This window comes from Capricornis sumatraensis, chromosome 22, assembly GCF_032405125.1.
Source record: "Capricornis sumatraensis isolate serow.1 chromosome 22, serow.2, whole genome shotgun sequence".
Classification (NCBI taxonomy): Eukaryota; Metazoa; Chordata; class Mammalia; order Artiodactyla; family Bovidae; genus Capricornis; species Capricornis sumatraensis.
In genome coordinates, this window is record NC_091090.1 from 46,335,735 (window position 1) to 46,353,997 (window position 18,263).

General features: G+C 41.8%; 1 protein-coding gene across 1 annotated transcript in view; it reads left to right on the plus strand.

Annotated features, from left to right (window-relative positions):
- The window catches only part of RANBP9 (RAN binding protein 9), a 71,290-nt gene that overhangs the window by 3,790 nt on the left and 49,237 nt on the right, over nucleotides 1–18,263 (plus strand). Inside the window, exon 2 of the mRNA XM_068994097.1 lies at nucleotides 10,194–10,305. Coding sequence (XP_068850198.1) covers nucleotides 10,194–10,305 — 112 coding nt within the window. The remainder of the gene's footprint in view (nucleotides 1–10,193; nucleotides 10,306–18,263) is intronic.

Consider the following 18,263-nt stretch of genomic DNA (forward strand, 5'->3'; position numbering starts at 1 on the left):
ACCAGTCATTAGACCTTTAACACTTCCCAAATTTAATTGCCTATCAATTTCTTGCACTTTAGGTAGAACAAATATCTCAACACATATTTGCTTGCATACCAATACAAATGTCTTTTGAGATTCATGGGAGGTGATACAGAAACTGTTTTTTAAAAATCAAGGAATTTAAAAACAGTTTTTCCACACACACAAAAACTTTTTTGCCAAAATTTTGCTTTAAGAATGCTAGTTGAGAGGACTTCCCTTTCCAATGCAGAGTTGGATCCTGGGAGCTAAGATCCCAGATGCCTCAGGGCCAAAAAGCCAAAACATAAACAGAAGCAACATTGTAACAAATTCAATGAAGACTTTAAAAATGGTCCACATCAAAGAACATCTGTTTTTTTTTTTTAAGGAGTACTTGATAACTGCAAGAATTAAGTGATTCTAATAATCATATTTTTTTTTTTTTGTAATGATGATTTCTTAAGCAATTGATGTATATAGTGCTTGTTGTGGAGAAGGAAATGGCAACCCACTCCAGTACTCTTGCCTGGAAAATCCCACGGATGGAGGAGCCTGGTGGGCTGCAGTCCATGGGGTCACTAAGAGTCAGACAGGACTGAAGTGACGCAGCAGCAGCAGCAGCAGCAGCAGCAGTGCTTGCTGTTTTTAGTCATGTCCGACTCTTTTGCGACCCCATGGACTGCAGCCCACCAGGTTTCTCTGTCCACAAGATTTCCGAGGCAAGAATATGGAGTGGATTGTCATTTTGTTCTCCAGAACTACCCAACCCAGAGATTGAACCCACATCTCCTGTATTGCAGGCAGATTCTTTACCACCGACCCACCTGGGAAGCCCAACTGTCTATTTATTTAGCAAGCTTTTAGTGAGTATTTACTTTGTGCCAGGTTCTGAGCATTCAAAGGTGAGTAAGACACTGTCTTTGAATTCAAAGCGCTCCAAGGACTTTGTGCAGTATATATAGTGGGGAGGTGTGTTACCGAGTGCTGAGGAAGATGGGAGGGGTGTCCACTGCAGGCTGCGTGGGCAGGGGTGAAGCTGGTGGATGAGGGACAGCCTCTTGAAGGGGATGAGGCCAATGGTCAGTCTTAAAAGATGGATATGATACAGGGGAGGAGGAGGGGCTGGACATTACAAGGGAAAAGGCATAAACAACAGTGTAGAGGCGAGAATGATTCTAAATGTTTGGATCTGCAAGCAATATGAGGTTGTTGGAATGTAAGTGTGTGACAAGGAACAGCTGGGAAAAGATCCAGCAGGGCCTTACAGGATATTTCATTGAGCTTGGATCTTATTCTGTAGGAGATGAAGAATCATCAGAGGATTTTAAATAGGAAGGGACTGGCTCATTTTCATCTTTGTCAGATTACACAGCTAATTGGAAGATGGATTCAGGGGCCATAAGACTGGAAGTAGCAGACTCATTCAGAAGGCTGTTGCATACATAGAAGAAATAAGGACCTGAATTGGTTGGTCAGTGTTGGGTGTAGAGAAAAAAAGACATATCTGTGATCTGTATTGAAGTCACCCTGACAGGATATGATGGATTGATTAAAAAAAAGAAATCAAGGCCAATGCTGGGTGTCTAGCCCTATTAGTTTATTGCAGTGAATCGTGGTGTAAATGATGATGGCAGGGAAATATTACAGTATATTTAGAGATAAGTAAAAATGTGAATCTCAGCCATGTGCTCTGACTTCGTGTAATCCAGAAGAAGGCAAAGAAATAGCATTAAAAGAACAGCCAGTGGTCTTCTGGAGTCAGGGAGGTGCAGTGTCAGCGCACAGCTGGAGCTCGTGATTTTCCCCTTGATTGTGATGTTAAGGTGACTCAGCGACAGTGCTGGTTTCTGGTTGTTTTCTTCTCTTCCCTACTAGCTGGTTTATCCTTTTTCCTATTTTAAATTCCCAAGAGCCTTTTCAGATTGGCCTAGCTAATGGCCATCATTCTCAGCTGGACAGATCTTTTCATTATATGCTGTGGTGCACATTGGTGGCCTTCTCGTGGGTGCTGGTCTGTGTTGAGTCAACTGTAGGGATGTGATGGTTGTTACGAGATGTCCTCCTGGCACAAGGGGAGTGTGGCCCCCCTTGTTTCAGTAGGGACAGCGTGGGGGCCAGTTTCTCCTTGGAAGGGCTGGCACGTACCACCATGGACGGAATCCTGGGGGAGAGGTCGAGGTCATGACTGACTTGGGAGTCACCGCTAGCTGGTGGTTGAAACTCAAGTGTCTGAGAGAGAAAGTAAAGTGAGAAGAGCAGTGGGCCGAAGATGGAATCCTGAGCCAAGAGCAACATTGAAGGCTGGAGGGAGCCCAAGGAGAAGTAGTTAAGAGGCACCTGCACAGAGGGGAGGGTTGTGTCACAGTAGCTGAGCAGAGAAGTGGAGTGTCAGAAATGAGGAAGTGAACTTTAGCGTCAAAGGCAACAGACAGGTTTAGTGAAATAGGCACAGGAAAGTTTCCACTGGATTTGGAAGTTAGATCACTGTGACCTTAGGCAGAGCAGTGTGAATTGGGTGACGGGGGCAGAAATCAGGGTGAATAGAAGGGACCAAGCAGAAAGTATGGTGAATACAAATTATTCTCGAGGAATGTAGACGAGGAAAGAGATTAGGCAGTACCTGGAGGGAAATGGAGGATAGGGCCGATTTTTTGTTTTTTCTTCGTTGTGGCTGATACTGTGGCTCACTGATATCTGAAAATCAGCTTCTAACATCAGCATATACGATGAAAATCCACATAATTAAAAGTATCCCTAAGAGTCTTTTGGACAGTATTGTGTCATTTCTAAGTAGGTCTCATTTTAATCTGGTCGTGGGTATAAAACTGAAGTGACGTAAGTTAGGTGACAGTATGATGTTAGTGCGAGGTATGGAGTCCCAGTAAATGCCTACAGGATTTAACGTGTTTTAACAAAAAAGATAAATAGTAATGATACCTGGTTTTATTACCCTAAAGTTAGGGGGAAAGTTCGTAATACCACCAACCCCAGTGCATCACTGACAATGGCTTATAACACAGAGGCATATCGTTGTATGAAACATGTATGCATCTGGGGGACACTGTGCCCTTATAGCTTGAAGGGAAGGAGAGTAAAGAGGAGAAAGATGAAAATACGAGCTTGGGAGGCTGGCAGAGTGAGGACGTGGAGGGAGGAAAGTAGTTCAGAAGTGGAAGATGCTTGGCCTTGAAGAAGGGAGAAATACGCACTGGCCCTTCGATAATAGTGAAAGAGGCCACCAGTTAGCAGTGAGGGAGCGGAGAGAAGGACATAACCACGTATAACGGTGGAGTCCCATTTAAGTCCCGTCTTGTGAGACAGGAGGCGAGGCAGTTTGCTCACTGAATTCAGATAGAGGACTTAGAGCCTAAAGTGAACGGTGAGGGTGTGAGCCATGTCCCTCATTCTGAAGATGTCTATGTGGTGTGGATTTCGGTGGGGGTCCCTGCTGACGTTATTTGTTCACAGAGGTGACTGTGCAAGATGTTTGGACGTGTATTCAGCAAAGGCCAGCTGCCTGGTGCAGGAGTGGGGAAGATGGCTTGTAACGTTGATTTAGGCTGTGGTTTTGCTGCCTGTGATGGAAGGGTAGGCATATGAGGGAAATCAAGGCATTTGAGCGCTTTAAAATAATTACCACGTATATCGTCCTGAAAGAGGAAAAACAAACAAGAAAGAGTTCAGTGAGCTGAAGTTCCCTGGATTTTGAAGTGCAGAAGTGAGTTCTTTAGGAAGGGGAGAGGATAGGAGGGTGTGTCCTGGGGAAGACGTCGACCTTGCGGCTGTAATGCCAGAATTGAGTTGCTGGGAAAACCTCATGTTTTCCACAGAGTCTCACACTAAAAATAACAGGGCTTTTGGGGAAAATAGGGCTGGGGCAGACCACTTAAAACCTGTGGAACTTTGTAATCAGAGCACTACAGAAATAACAGTTCTAATAAAATACAAGCCTGGTTAAATTCCCGCTCCCGTGTGTGCCTGATATCACAGGCTGCTGATCCCTCCTAGCGTTCAACCCGCAGGCTTGGTCTTCCCTGTTAGCGATGTAAGTTTCTGTTTAATCAGAAGCAAGCATCTTGGGGTTTCCTTGGTGGCTCAGTGGTAAGGAATCTGCCTGCCAATGAAGGAGACACGGGTTCGATGCCTGATCCGGGAAGACCCCACGCGCCTTGAAGTAACTAAGCCTGTGCGCCGCGACTCCCGAGCCTGTGCTCCGGAGCCCGGGAGCTGCGCCTACTGGAGGCGGAATGCTCTGGAGCCTGTGCGCAGCAGCAAGAGAAGCCACTGCGGTGGGAGGCCCTCACACTGCTGTGAGGAGTGGCCCCCACTCTCCGCAGCTGGGGAAAGCCTGCGCAGCAGTGCGGACCCGGCACAGCCGAAAATAAATACATAATAAATAAAATCAGTATTATTTTTAAGGTGAACCTTAATACATGCATTCCCCCCCAGACTTTAAACGTTTTCTTTTGTATTGGGCTATAGCCAATTGACAATGTTGTGATAGTTTCAGGTGACTAGCAAAGGGACTCAGCCATCCATACACATGTATCCATTCTCTCCCACACCCCCCTCCCGTCCAGGCTGGCAGATAAAAGTTGAGCAGAGTTCCACGTGCTGTATAGGAGGTTCTTGTTGATTATCCATTTTAAGTATAGCAGTGTGTACAGGAGCTTCCCAAAGTCCCTTACTCTCCCAACCCCCATGCTGCAACCGTAAAAGTTTGTTTTCTGAGTCTTTCTGTTTTGTAAGTAAGTTCATTTGTATCACTTCTTTTTAGATTCCACATATAAGGGATGTCAGTCAGTGTTTCTCCTTCTCTGACTTACTTCGCTTGGTATGACGCTCTTTGTCCAACCATGCTGCTGCAGATGGGATGGTTTCATTCTTTTCAATGGCAGAGGAATACTCCATTGTATATCTGTTCCATGTCGTCTTTATCCTTTCCTCTTGTCGCTGGACGTTTAGGTTGCTTCCATGTCTTGGCTGTTGTAAACAGTGCTGCAGTGAATATTGGGGTGCGTGTTTTTCTTTTGGATCATGTTTTTCTCCAGATACATGCCCCCGAGTAGGATTGCAGGTCAAATGGTAGCTCTGTTTAAGGAGCTTCCATGTTATTCTCCATAGTGGCGATACCAATTTACATTCGCACCAACAGTTGCAGGAGGGTTCCCTTCTCTCCACACCCTCTCCAGCATTTGTTATTTGTGGCTTCTTTGATGATAGCCATTCTGAGCAGTGTGAAGTGACGTCTCATTGTCGTTTTGGTTTAGTACATATTTTTAAAAAATTACTTGGGAGGAAGGTTGGGGGATCCCAGGATAGAATGTGAAATGTAACAAAGCAATCTAGCAATATTGCAAATATATGAAACAGTCTCAGGAAAGGAGGGAAAAGGCGCTGACCTGAATAAACAAGTTACTGGAAATCAGTGGAGTCTGTAAAACTAAAAAAGGTAAATGAAAGTAGATAAGTGCCAAATTCTTGTTGATAAGCTGTACCTCAGGGGGGTATGGGTTAACAGTTGTGATACTGTTATCCACGTAAACTGGAATTCAACGATTAATCAATGGATGCTGGACACTGGGAGCTAGGTTTCTCAGCATTGAAGTGGTTGGAGTGATCGATGTGGTCATTGATTAGAGTTGGTTGCTTAGTTTAATATTTACACAGATAGTTACATAAAAAGTATGGATGTGTATAGTAAAGTGGAAGTGTTAGTGTCTGACTCTGCGACTCTATGGACTGTAGCCCACCAGGCTCCTCGGTTCATGGGGTTCTCCAGGCAAGGATACCAGGGTGGTTGCCATTTCCTTCCTCAGGGAGTCTTCCCAACCCAGGGATCGAACCCATGTCTCGATTCTTTACAGCTGTGCCTGGGAAGCCCAGCAATGAGCATACCTGGTACCTAGATCTTGGATTCTACTGCCATTTGTCCATAAAAGGAGCCAGGGCTCCTTAGAGAAATGACTGACTCTGGGACTGGGGCAGGAAATAAGCCAGATGAGCTCCCAGCATCTTGCATTGCCAGAAAGGAACAAACAAGAACAAAACACAAATGGAGGTGTATCAGAGTGCCAGAGCAGCCAACTGAAGAAGCGCCCCGTGGCTGAATGGGGCTTAGCGGAGCAGCAGAGGACATGAGCTGGCCTTGAACTGTAACCCGAAGTGTAAAATAAGTAGGCGTGAGATGCATGAATCCAGGCGGTTATAAACAGAGAAGGAGTACTGTGGCACTTTTGGTCTGTGCTGCTGTCGAATTTTTCCCAGATGGCTTAATATGGTGGTTAGTATAGCAGTTTCTGAAGCCACCAAACACCAGGGACAATAGGAATACACTTCTGGAGGAATCCCAGCTCTTTTGATTTACGGGCCTTTTGTATATTGCTAAAATTTTCCCTTTAATTCATTAATGTACTGGGAAAAGCTGTTATGAACTGAATGACTTCTTTATTATGCTGACATCATTCCCATATTTATCAAGTGCATGTGAGCTAATTTGTATTCAAGAAACGTGTTTAGTAGCAAGACAGACTTTATTAGAATTTAATATTTCTGCCGTGGAGTAGTTTCAGGTGATGTCTGAATCCAGAGCATGGCTCCAGGAAGAATGGTCAAAATTAGAGTGGAAGTCCATGGAGAAAAGAGAGGTCCAGGAGTTGAAATGCAGAAACAATAAAATAATCACGTATGAGTGTTACGTGTGTGAATGTTGTATGGAGGGCCTATAAACAAGGTTAGACTGAGTCAGAGAGATTAGAGAAAGAACAGTTGAGGAAGTAAAGCTTGAGCTGAGATAGAAAGGCTGAGAAGGAAGGGCACCGCTCTGCAGCTCGAGGGAGTTGTGTGGGCACCGCCTGGCCTGGCCAGCGTGGCTGGAGCTGAAAGGAAGAGGTGGGAAACGCAGAGGGAGGGAGAGGTCAGACAGGGTTTTCAGGAAGTTTATCTTTTTCTTGGCTGGAAGGGGAGGATGTTAGTTGTGCTGAAGGCTAATGGTACAAGGAAGACTAGGTATGTTTTCAGAATGGCACTTAGCTGCTCTTTGGAGAGTGGCGGGTTCTAGGCGTGGGGGCTTTATTCAGAACGGTCCAGTTAAATGCAGTCAGCAGATGGTGTGCAAGGGAGAAACTGACCTTGCTAGCCTTAGAATCCTGAAGCAACACATGTATTTTCTTCTTGAACCATCTAGAAAACACTTAACCTTGAAGACTGTGGTTTTTAAAATGTGCACTTCGGTAGTGTGAGGTTGTACTTTGGTCACCACAAAATTTAAGGTAATATACTTCCTGCCGACAAATGTTATTAGAAATAGGCCCTATGATATTACTAGTCTCACCTAAAAATAGTATGCATCCGTGTAATCTTACATCTCACCTTTCTCCTGGATCTTTACCTTTTAAAGTTAATTTAAAAATGAAGCAAATCCTTTTCACCATTACAGAATTTTTCTATAGTGTCTTGGTAAAACATAATGAATATACTAGTCTTGGAGATTTAAGATTGTATAATTCTTTACAGTTATTTTTGCACAGTAGTAAAATGTAGGGGATTTTAATTCAGACATGGATTTAATGCATGATTCTACCAATTCGGGGCAAGTTACATTACCTCTGTAAGAATTTCTTCATTTTTAAAAATGAGATTGCTGCTGCTGCTAAGTCGCTTCAGTCGTGTCCGACTCTGTGCGACCCCATAGACGGCAGCCCTAAATTATACCTATTTCACAGATGTTGAATGAGAAAAATCTATACAAAAGCACCTAATGCTTTGAGAGATTGTTTATGCTCAAATATTAGTTTTCTTTTTCTTTTCTCATAGAAGTAGCTTAAATAGGAGGTGGGAGTACTTCTGAAGTGATCCCAGAATGCCATGGTAACTAAATCCTTCCTGTGAGTTCAGAGCTCGCTCTGGATCAGGCTTCTTGAATTAAAATCCCAGCACAGATCCTGGTTTGGGACTCTCACTCAGCAGTGAGACCTGAATTTCTTCCTTTGGCTTCCTCAAGTGTGAAATGGTAATAAATAGTATCTACTTCATGAGTTGTTTTGAATATGAAATGAGCTAATAAACACAGTGCTTTTATTTGCTTATTCACCATTTTCAAAATTGAAGTACAGTTCATTTACATTGTGTGTGTGTGTGTTAGATGCGCAGCATGTAATTCAGTTATACGTTCATATAAATTTTTTAGATTCTTTTCCATTGTAAGTTATTACAAGATATTGAATATAGTTCTCTATGCTATGCGATAGGTCCTTGTTTATCTGTTTGATGTATGGTAGTGTGTATATGTTAATCTCAAACTCCTAATACATCTACCCCAGCCCCATCCCTTTTGGTAACTGTAAGTTTGTTTTCTATGTCAATACAGTGCTTTTAGAATGGTGCCTTTCACATAGTATTAAATATATGTCATCTATTATCACATACTGTTATTAAGTATAGTTTCAGATTCCCTTATTGAGCACGCCTCTTCAGAAAAGCCAAAACTAAAATAAAGGCTGGTTGATTTAGGACTCCTGGGTTAATTGGGGTTTTCCTTAGATTTATTTTTAGCTGTCTAAATTCTAAAAAAGCTTTTTCTTTACATGACCTTTTCCCAGGCAGCTCAATTATTTGAACATAATTTTACTGTAGGAAGATGTTTTGCTGAAATGATAATTTATAAAATTTCAGTTTTTAAAAAGTGATTAGCATATCATTCTTGAGATTTGTGCTGTTATATTTTTCTTCCAGTTAGCTCAGTGTAAATATTACCTACTTATGTTAAAGCATTTTTATCAGCATCTGTACATTGCCACTTCCATTGTTATCTTCCTAGCTAGGTTGATCACCTCTCAGTTGTCCCCTGGGCTGAAAACTTGTGTCCATAATATGTATACTTCAGACACCTATGAACGGTTGTAGACTAGAGTGGCTGAGTTCATTCTGTTTCTTTTAGGCCATGTGACCGTGTGCTAATTTGCACTGCAAGTGTACACTCAACTGTTTAATGATAGGATATGCATTGATAATTTGACAGAGCATATGGTAAGAAAAGATATGATCTCATTGATGTGTGATGGTTATTGTATAGCCAGTATAATTTTTGACTTAAAAGAGAGGTTTAATTTTAAAACAATCATGTTAAATTTAAGAAGCGGAATTCTCCTACCCTCGAAGGTAGTGGTATAGTCTGACTGGAAGATTGATGACTGTCCTGGGTGAAGCATATCTAACTGGAACACCTGAGTAATGACTTAGAGCTTTTTTCCTCATCAGCCCTTTTGGGGATTGTGGGGCTTGTCTCATTCACTCTGAGTCCTTTCTGACATGCTGCTTCAGCTTCTGTCTTTATTCTCCTGGTGGTTTTATGGGCATATTTGGGCATATTTTCTCTTGCTCACATGGGTTTGTTCACAACACTAGCTTTCAAGATAATTGTGTCTTGGGTGATAGACATAGTGGGGAATGTGATACTAGTGAATAAAATTCTCTGCGATTAGATTGAGGAAAATCTGATATGTAAAAGTTTAAAAGCTGTTGTCTGGTTTTGTCAGCAATAGTATGGCTTATTCATTTCCTTTCTTAGAAAAGAAAAGACAGCTGGAGGGCAGACAGGTTTCTCGGTGGGCCGTGATGGGCCACAGAGCTCTTATGGATCAGCCTCTGTATAGAATTAATGATCAAAGTATGTCCAAGAACAGCTTTGTAAATTCTTAAAGTAAGAAAGCTGTTTCACCAATTCAATCTAATTGTATAAAAAATAGTCAATGATAGAGATGCTTCTGGTTTAAAAAGGTCATTTGGCAAAAATGTGTTGTTTAGGAATTTTACAAATTACATGCAAATTTAGATCTAATAAAATGAATCTCATTCTCATCATGTTCTTAAAGTGTATCCTTTTGTCTCTTAAAAATATCGTCTACCTTAAAATATTTTATTTAATTTGCAAAAAGGATTACTGGGTTCAACGTGGTTATTAGATTCGGAAATTTCACTCAAACTAGTAACTGTGTGAAGAGTTCCATGTTTAACTTGTGCTATTTTGCATATTGGATTAATTGTGAGAAGTGTGTTACTAAATCTTTGATTATTTGTACTGATGAGAGTAGAAATGTATATATCATTCAAAAGCTGTGTTCGTTCTTGAGTTAAGATTTTCATTTGAATATCTGTCTTGATTGTCTTTCTTCCTGTTCCTCATGCAGGTCATGGCAAAACCCCAAAAGATGCAGCATCAGTTCGTGCCACGCATCCAATACCAGCAGCCTGTGGGATTTATTATTTTGAAGTAAAAATTGTCAGTAAGGGAAGAGATGGGTAAGTGTGAATTTTGGTGGGAAAAATTTGTTTATGGATAATTATTTTTGTTTTCATTCATAACCGTTTATGATATAATTGGGAAATTGGAATTTTGGGGAAAATTTTGATAATTGAAAGAGTGGAATCTGAATATTGTAGTATAGCAGGTTTTATCTGGTTCTGCTTAAATACTCGTTGAAGTTAACACTTGAGTTGATAAAATTACCAGATTTTTCTGGTAGGTTTCTTGTTAAAACAGAGAATTGGAATAAAACAATAGAGAGATAATGACTTATTTTCCGTGCCTTTCTTCCACTGCCATTTTCTGAATTCCACTAGAAGTTAAATCCTCTCAAAGATAGTTAACCAAAACCAAAAGTTGATTCACAGATATTTTATAGGATTGGAGACTCAGAATTTTAGGTTTAGGTCAGGGAATGTATGTTAGTACACTCTCAGCTGTTTGCAAGGATTAGGATATAGTTTACTACTACCACTACTAAGTCGCTTCAGTCGTGTCTGACTCTGTGCGACCCCATAGACGGCAGCCCACCAGGCTCCCCCGTCCCTGGGATTCTCCAGGCAAGAACACTGGAGTGGGTTGCCATTTCCTTCTCCAACGCATGAAAGTGAAAATTGAAAGTGAAGTCACTCAGTCGTGTCCGACTCTTAGCGACCCCATGGACTGCAGCCTACCAGGCTCCTCCGTCCATGGGATTTTCCAGGCAAGAGTACTGGAGTGGGGTGCCATTGCCTTCCAATTGACAACTTTGTGTAGCTGCTGGAACTAACTTTTGTATCATTGCTTTTCAATTTGGGATCAGTGATGTGTGGTGTGTACACAGCAGAGTACACACCTGTGATGTATACACACAGTATACACACCACTCTTTGTGTGTGTATACACATCAGAGTCACTTAGGGGACTAATAAAAATATAGTAGTTTGGGTCTTACCCCCAGAGTTCCTTAATCAGTATTTTCAGGTGTAGACCTTGGACATGATGGACATTTTGAGGACACTCCACAGGGAATTTCGGTGCATACCTCTCTCTGAATGAGAGCTGATTATATAGACTCATTGGATTGGTCCTGTGGTATTTCCTGATAAATTCATTGTGGTATCAGAGATCCTTTAAAGCATGTCTAGAGTTGTTTGTCCAGTTCCCAAGGTGAGGTTACTAAAATGTGTAACTACCTGTATTTGAAGTGAATCATTTCACCCCTTTTAGTGCTTCTTATGGGTTTAATTGACTAAATAAGTGTGTTCAGTAGATTATTTTTCTTACTTTATTTGCTGAACACTATCTACGTCAGCAGTATGGAAAGTACAAAGTGAAGCCTTGGATTCCACAGTAACTTTTTCACTGCTTCAGTTTTCCCAGGGTGATCAGGCCAAAGATAAAATCAGAGAAGCCAAGAGTTAAGTGGCTGAGAGACCCCAGAGTGAAGTGGCACGTCATTGGAGCCATTTCTAGTTCTGCTGCACACTCACCCAGTTCCTTTATACTTCAGATTCCATCATTAGCTCCATAAGGCTGGCGTTGCTCAGGATAATTCCCAGAATTCTCTTTACCTTTAATTCTACATACCCTGCATGAGCTTGACCTTACATTTTCATGGCTGCCGGTACCCTGACGAGTCTCAAATCTGAAACTGCATCTCAGGATATTCCCTTGAGCTCTGGACCAGGTGTTTGTATTTGAATGTCCCATAGGCATTTAAATTTAGCTTATTTAAAATCTTTTTCTCAACCGTAGCCTGGCTCATGGTTTCACTATTGCTAGAAACTTGCAAATTTCCTGCCTTTAACTTTCTCTGTCCACGTCTACAGTTTCTGCCCATCAGGTGTTGGTCATTTGTGCCCTGAGTGACTGAGACCTCCCAGGTGCTCCCTGCTTTGCTCTCACTCCAGTCTATAACTGTTGTCCATCTTCCACCTGATACAGAACTGAAGTGTCCGTCCTTCTCTTAAGATTATTTAATACACTGGTTACTTGGAGGATAAAATCTAAAACTTCTTCGCAGGATCCTTCACGATGTATGACAAATGCCTTGCTGATTTTTTTAGTCTCATCTTTTTGTGGCCAGAATTTCTTTCATTTTTTAAAACTAGGTATATTTTACATGTAGTAAATCTTAAACTGTTTTAGCGTGCAGGTCTGTGAGTTTTGACAGATGTGTACAGTCTTGTAACCATCACCACAATCAATATATAAAACATTTCCATCACCCACCAACACCCAGATTCCTCCATATCCCTTTTCAGGCAACCTTTGCCCATCTCCAGCCCCTGGCAACCACTGATTTGTTTTCTTCCTTTATAGTTTGCTGTTTCTAGGATGGTATATACATGGAGTCATGTAGTGTAAAGAGTATAGTAGCCTTTTAAGCCCGGCATCTTTCACTTAGTATAATGCATGTGAGATTCATCCCTGCTGTTGTATGTATTGGTAGATCAGTTCTTGTTACCGCTGGTTGTGTGGAGGAACCAACCACAGTGTCCTTACTCACTCTTCAGTTGAAGGACGTCAGATTATTTCCAGTTTTTTTGGCAACTAGGAATATAGCCGCTAGAAACATTTATGTATAGGTTTTTGCATAAACGTGAGTTTTCACTTAACTTGGGTAAAGACACAGGAATGGGATGGCTGGGTCGTTCGTTCGTTAAGTGTCTTTTTAACTGTATAACAAACTGCCAAGCTGTTCTGCAGTGTGGCTGTGCTGGCTTCCATTCCCACCAGCAACGTGTGGGGTCCCGGGGGCCATGCCTCTGCAGAAGCCCTTGGTATTGTCAGGGTCGTTTTGTTTGTCTGTCTTTAATTTGCTACCATTCTAATAGATACCTAGTGGTTTCTTGTGATTTTAACTGACATTTCCCTAATGACCAATGATGCTGAAGAATCATTAATTCTCATCTGTCCTGTTTTTTTTTAAACAAACTTAATAATTCTTTCATTTTAATTTTAAATTAATTTCTTGTCAGCAACTATGGACATGGTTAAGAAAGGATGTAACAGATACACTTAAGGACACTGAACTGGCGAGCACAGTTGAATGGAGTGCTTCTTAGGGCAAGTCTCATTTTAGCCTTCACCCTGATTAAATTTAAGGTCCTTATTTCTCCTCTCTTTCCTGAGCTGGAGGGCGTCAGAGTGAGGCACCCAGTTACTCTCCATTCCCACTTGCCTGCCAGCGTGGGCTTGGAGGGGCAAGCCCCAGAAGACAGAGAGGAGGCTGTTGAACAGAGCCAAGCCAATATAAAGTGACCCGACAGGAGAGGGATGGGACACACTGGAGGTTAGAAAATGTTACCTAACCAAACTGGGGTCCACTTGCCCAGCACCCAGCGGTGCCAGTCTTCCAACACCGGGTTGTGGTGAAGAGCAGTGTTTAGTTCGAGCACAAAGCCAGGAGGATGGGCGGCTTACGCCCCAAGACCCAAACTCCGCAGTGGCTTCCGGGGAGGTTTTCTAAAGGCAGCATTAGAGGCGAGGGCTGCAGGGTATATGCTCAGCCTGTGGGCTTTCCTCAGGTGTGGTGAGATAACAGGGTGATGCTTTGGGAATCTTAATCATCAGCCTTCTGGTTCCAGCCTGTCCAGGGTCAGCACATAGTCACCATCCACCTCCTGGGAGGGGTCGGGGGGGGGTCTCAGTTGCCTCAGAACACCTCAGAGATACTCGTCAGATTGTTACGTGCATCCCTTGAGGGAGACTGGGGCTCTGTTTTGTCACTGAACTAGCAAGCTGTCATTACTTTTTCTGAATGACCGCTTTTCATTTGTTTCTGCATTCCCTCACGTCCCTAGTTAGTAACTGCTTGAATCTGCTCTTCGGAACTCAGGAAACATGGAAGGGCTTTCGTGCCCGGGAAGGCCTCACAGGGACCTCCTGGGTTTCAGTCTCCCTTTTTCTGATACGTCTCATTCTGGAGGGGAAGAGGGGTGAGGACAGAAAGGGAATCAAGTTTTGGATAGAGCGGTTAACCGTCAACCTGGCAAAAAATTAAAAAATGAATTTCTCTTGTCCCTTTCCCCATTTGCCAAGCTTATTAGCTAACTTAATACTCTTCCAGTCCTAGTTGACAGGTACTTTTTTTTTTTGGTGGCACTTTCTCCTTCCCGAAATAAGATCGTGCCTTTATCATGCTTCCTTTCTTTTGAGGGCAGACAAATTATAGTACCTATACTGCTGTAATTGTCACTTATTGATCCAAGGATAAGGGACTGTTTTATATTTCTGTATTCCAGGGCTTTATTTTTAGCTGGCCCTCATATGAATGAACAAATGGATAGATGGGAAACAGTACCTACCGCCTGTATGTTCTTGGCGAAAACCATTGTTTTTTTTGGTCTGATTTTGTTTATTTCTGGTAATCTTTTTTAGTGCAGTTTTAGGTCCAACCCAATGCTTTTGGAAGCGAAGAACAAACAGTTCATTTTTGGAACAAAAGCAAGTCATGTAGCTTATTTTGGCCAAGTAAGATCAAGTGGGCCTTAGAAAGCATCACTATGAACAAAGCTAGTGGAGGTGATGGAATTCCAGTTGAGCTCTTTCAAATCCTGAAAGATGGTCGTGTGAAAGTGCTACATTCAATATGCCAGCAAATTTGGAAAACTCAGCAGTGGCCACAGGACTGGAAAAAGTCAGTTTTCATTCCAATCCCAAAGAAAGGCAATGCCAAAGAATACTCAAACTACCGCACAATTGCACTCATCTCACATGCTAGTAAAGTAGTGGTTAAAATTCTCCAAGCCAGGCATCAGCAATATGTGAACCATAATCTTCCAGATGTTCAAGCTGGTTTTAGAAAAGGCAGAGGAACCAGAGATCAAATTACCAACATCCGCTGGATCATGGAAAAAGCAAGAGAGTTCCAGAAAAACATCTATTTCTGCTTTATTAACTATGCCAAAGCCTTTGACTGTGTGGATCACATTAAACTGTGGAAAATTCTGAAAAAGATGGGAATACCAGACCACCTGACCTGCCTCTTGAGAAACCTATATGCAGGTCAGGAAGCAACAGTTAGAACTGGACATGGGACAACAGACTGGTTCCAGATCGGGAAAGGAGTACATCAAGGCTGTATATTGTCACCCTGCTTATTTAACTTCTATGCAGAGTACATCATGAGAAACGCTGGACTGGAAGAAACACAAGCTGGAATCAAGATTGCCAGGAGAAATATCAGTAACCTAAGATATGCAGGTGACACCACCCTTATGGCAGAAAGTGAAGAGGAACTAAAAAGCCTCTTGAGAGTGAAAGAAGAGAGTGAAAAAGTTGGCTTAAAGCTCAACATTCAGAAAATGAAGATCATGGCATCTGGTCCCATCACTTCATGGGAAATAGATGGGGAAACAGTGTCAGACTTTATTTTTTGGGGCTCCAAAATCACTGCAGATGGTGACTACAGCCATGAAATTAAATGACGCTTACTCCTTGAAAGAAAAGTTATGACCAACCTAGATAGCATATTCAAAAGCAGAGACATTACTTTGCCAACAAATGTCCGTCTAGTCAAGGCTATGGTTTTTCCAGTGGTCATGTATGAATGTGAGAGTTGGACTGTGAAGAAAGCCGAGCACTGAAGAATTGATGCTTTTGAAGTGTGGTGTTGGAGAAGACTCTTGAGAGTCCCTTGGACTGCAGGGATATCCAACCAGTCCATTCTAAAGGAGATAAGCCCTTTGGAAGGACTGATGCTAAAGCTGAAACTCCAGTACTTTGGCCACCTCATGGGAAGAGTTGACTCACTGGAAAAGACTCTGATGCTGGGAGGGATTAGGGGCAGGAGGAGAAGGGGAGGACAGAGGATGAGATGGCTGGATGGCATCACCGACTCGATGGATGTGAGTCTGAGTGAACTCCGGGAGTTGGTGATGGACAGGGAGGCCTAGCGTGGTGCGATTCGTAGTGTGGCAAAGAGTCGGACACGACTGAGCGACTGAACTGAACTGAAAGTCCTTCTGGAGATACATTGAACTGTTATCAAGAGATACAAGAATTCCTTCCTAAAATCCTAACATTGTTGTGAAGATTTAACCAGAAAGAGCTGCTGTCAGTTTTCTTTGATTTGTAGTGATATATGTTCATCTGAGAGTTTATTATATTTAATTTAAAATTGAATTTTTTTAAAGCAATGTGTTTATCCAAGGTAAATAAGTATTTGGATCCAAGATGGCAGTTTTCTTAAGAGAAATTGTCATTGTAGGAGGCTTTTTCATAAAGTGGCAGGAGTTGGGTATGAATTGCTCTTCAGTTTATTTGTAAAATGCATGATTTCTAGGTTGCCTTGGAAAATTAGGAATATGACTGTGATGATTATTACTTGTATTTCTTCATTCCATAAGAAGTGAGGCTTGAAGGAAGCTCCTCTTGTTGAATGAAACAATATGTTTTGCTTCCTGCCTTGGATTTTCATTTATTTTCAATTTCATTTAAATGTTTATTTTCATTTAAATGTAATTTTTTTGTATGTTCAGCAAAATAAGCTTACTTTATTAGGACAGAATGACCAGTCTAGATTTTTTAATTTAAAAATGAATTTCTAACACACTTTGCAACCAGAAAATTAAGTCACATTATCTGCATAAAATCAGTTTTTAGGAGACATATTTAAAGGGTATATATTTACTTTATGTTCTTGTTAATTCTTATTGATAGTCAGGATGAATTTCTAATAGACTTTGTCTCATGAATGTACTTTCAGTTCAGGAATTTCATTCAGGTTTTAAATTATGCATACTAATAGAGGCAGTGGAGATAAAGTTAATTATAAATGTGAGAGATAATAAAATTTTTATTTGGAAATTTTTAGAATAATTTATTATGAGTGTGATATTTTTAGCTCTTCAAACAAAATATTGATGCCATTCTGCCAGTGTGATTCAGGAGAAATCAGCAAGTAATCCAGTCTCTGTTCTGTTCCTAGATTCTGCTGATAATAAAATGTAGTCTTCAGAACATTGCTTCTATGCTTCCTGACTTTTCTGGATAATTTCCTGGGGGAATAGAAAAGAAATCAAAGGTCTTTTCCCCCACCTAGCCTTAAAAAGTCTTTCCTTCTAGTTTCTGTTGGTGATAGCAGTGAAGGGAAACACAGACGGAAATCAAATGAGCAATATATTTATTAACATAGTGAATTTAATGAACTGAACAAGAGTGATATATGGTGTACCAGGCACTCTCATCAACTGAGTGAGTTTAAATAAGAACTTATTTGTTTCTGCCTTCTCCCCAGATTCTAGTAGAGAACCAGGCAGCGGCAGCCCAGTAACTGCATTGCGTGAGCCGAATGTGGGTTCTTGTCCGCAAGGAATACAGAGTTCAGTATATGGAGGGGACAGTGGTGCAGGGCAGGGAGCAGGTATGTGCGAATAACTCTAGGTGAAGACATACTAAGTGCGTAAAGAATGAGCGACTATATGGGAAAACTGAGGAGATGATGATTCTAGCTCCAGGAAACAGATTTATAAGGGAAATAGTATTTGATAGGCCTTAGAAAATGAGTTAGAATTTGAGACACCTTGTTGGGGAAGAATATTCCAGACTGTGCCAAGTGGCAGGAATGGAACCGTCTGGTGTCTTTGGCTGAGGTACCTGACCCAGTACTGGTGGCGACTTGAGGGCTTCTAGTGAAGAGTTTACAGACGTATGAGCAGAATTGGAATCGGATCTTGGAGAGCCTTGATGATAGTTCTGTGGGTGGATACTCTGTAGGCAGAAGAGGGCCTTCAGTCTTCTTGAATCAGGCAGTGATACTTTATCTGTTCAGAAAAACAGTACCGGGTGGGGAGGGGATACAGTGTGGAAAAGAGCCAGAGAGGGGAGTGAGGCTCTGAGGGTGTTGCCTAGGATTGAATTGTGATAGAGGTTAAAAAGAAGAGAGGAAGAAGAGGTAGTTCCCCTTGTTGGGCGCCTCTTACGTACCAGCTGCTATGCTAGGAACCCAGGGTTTACAAGGATGTGT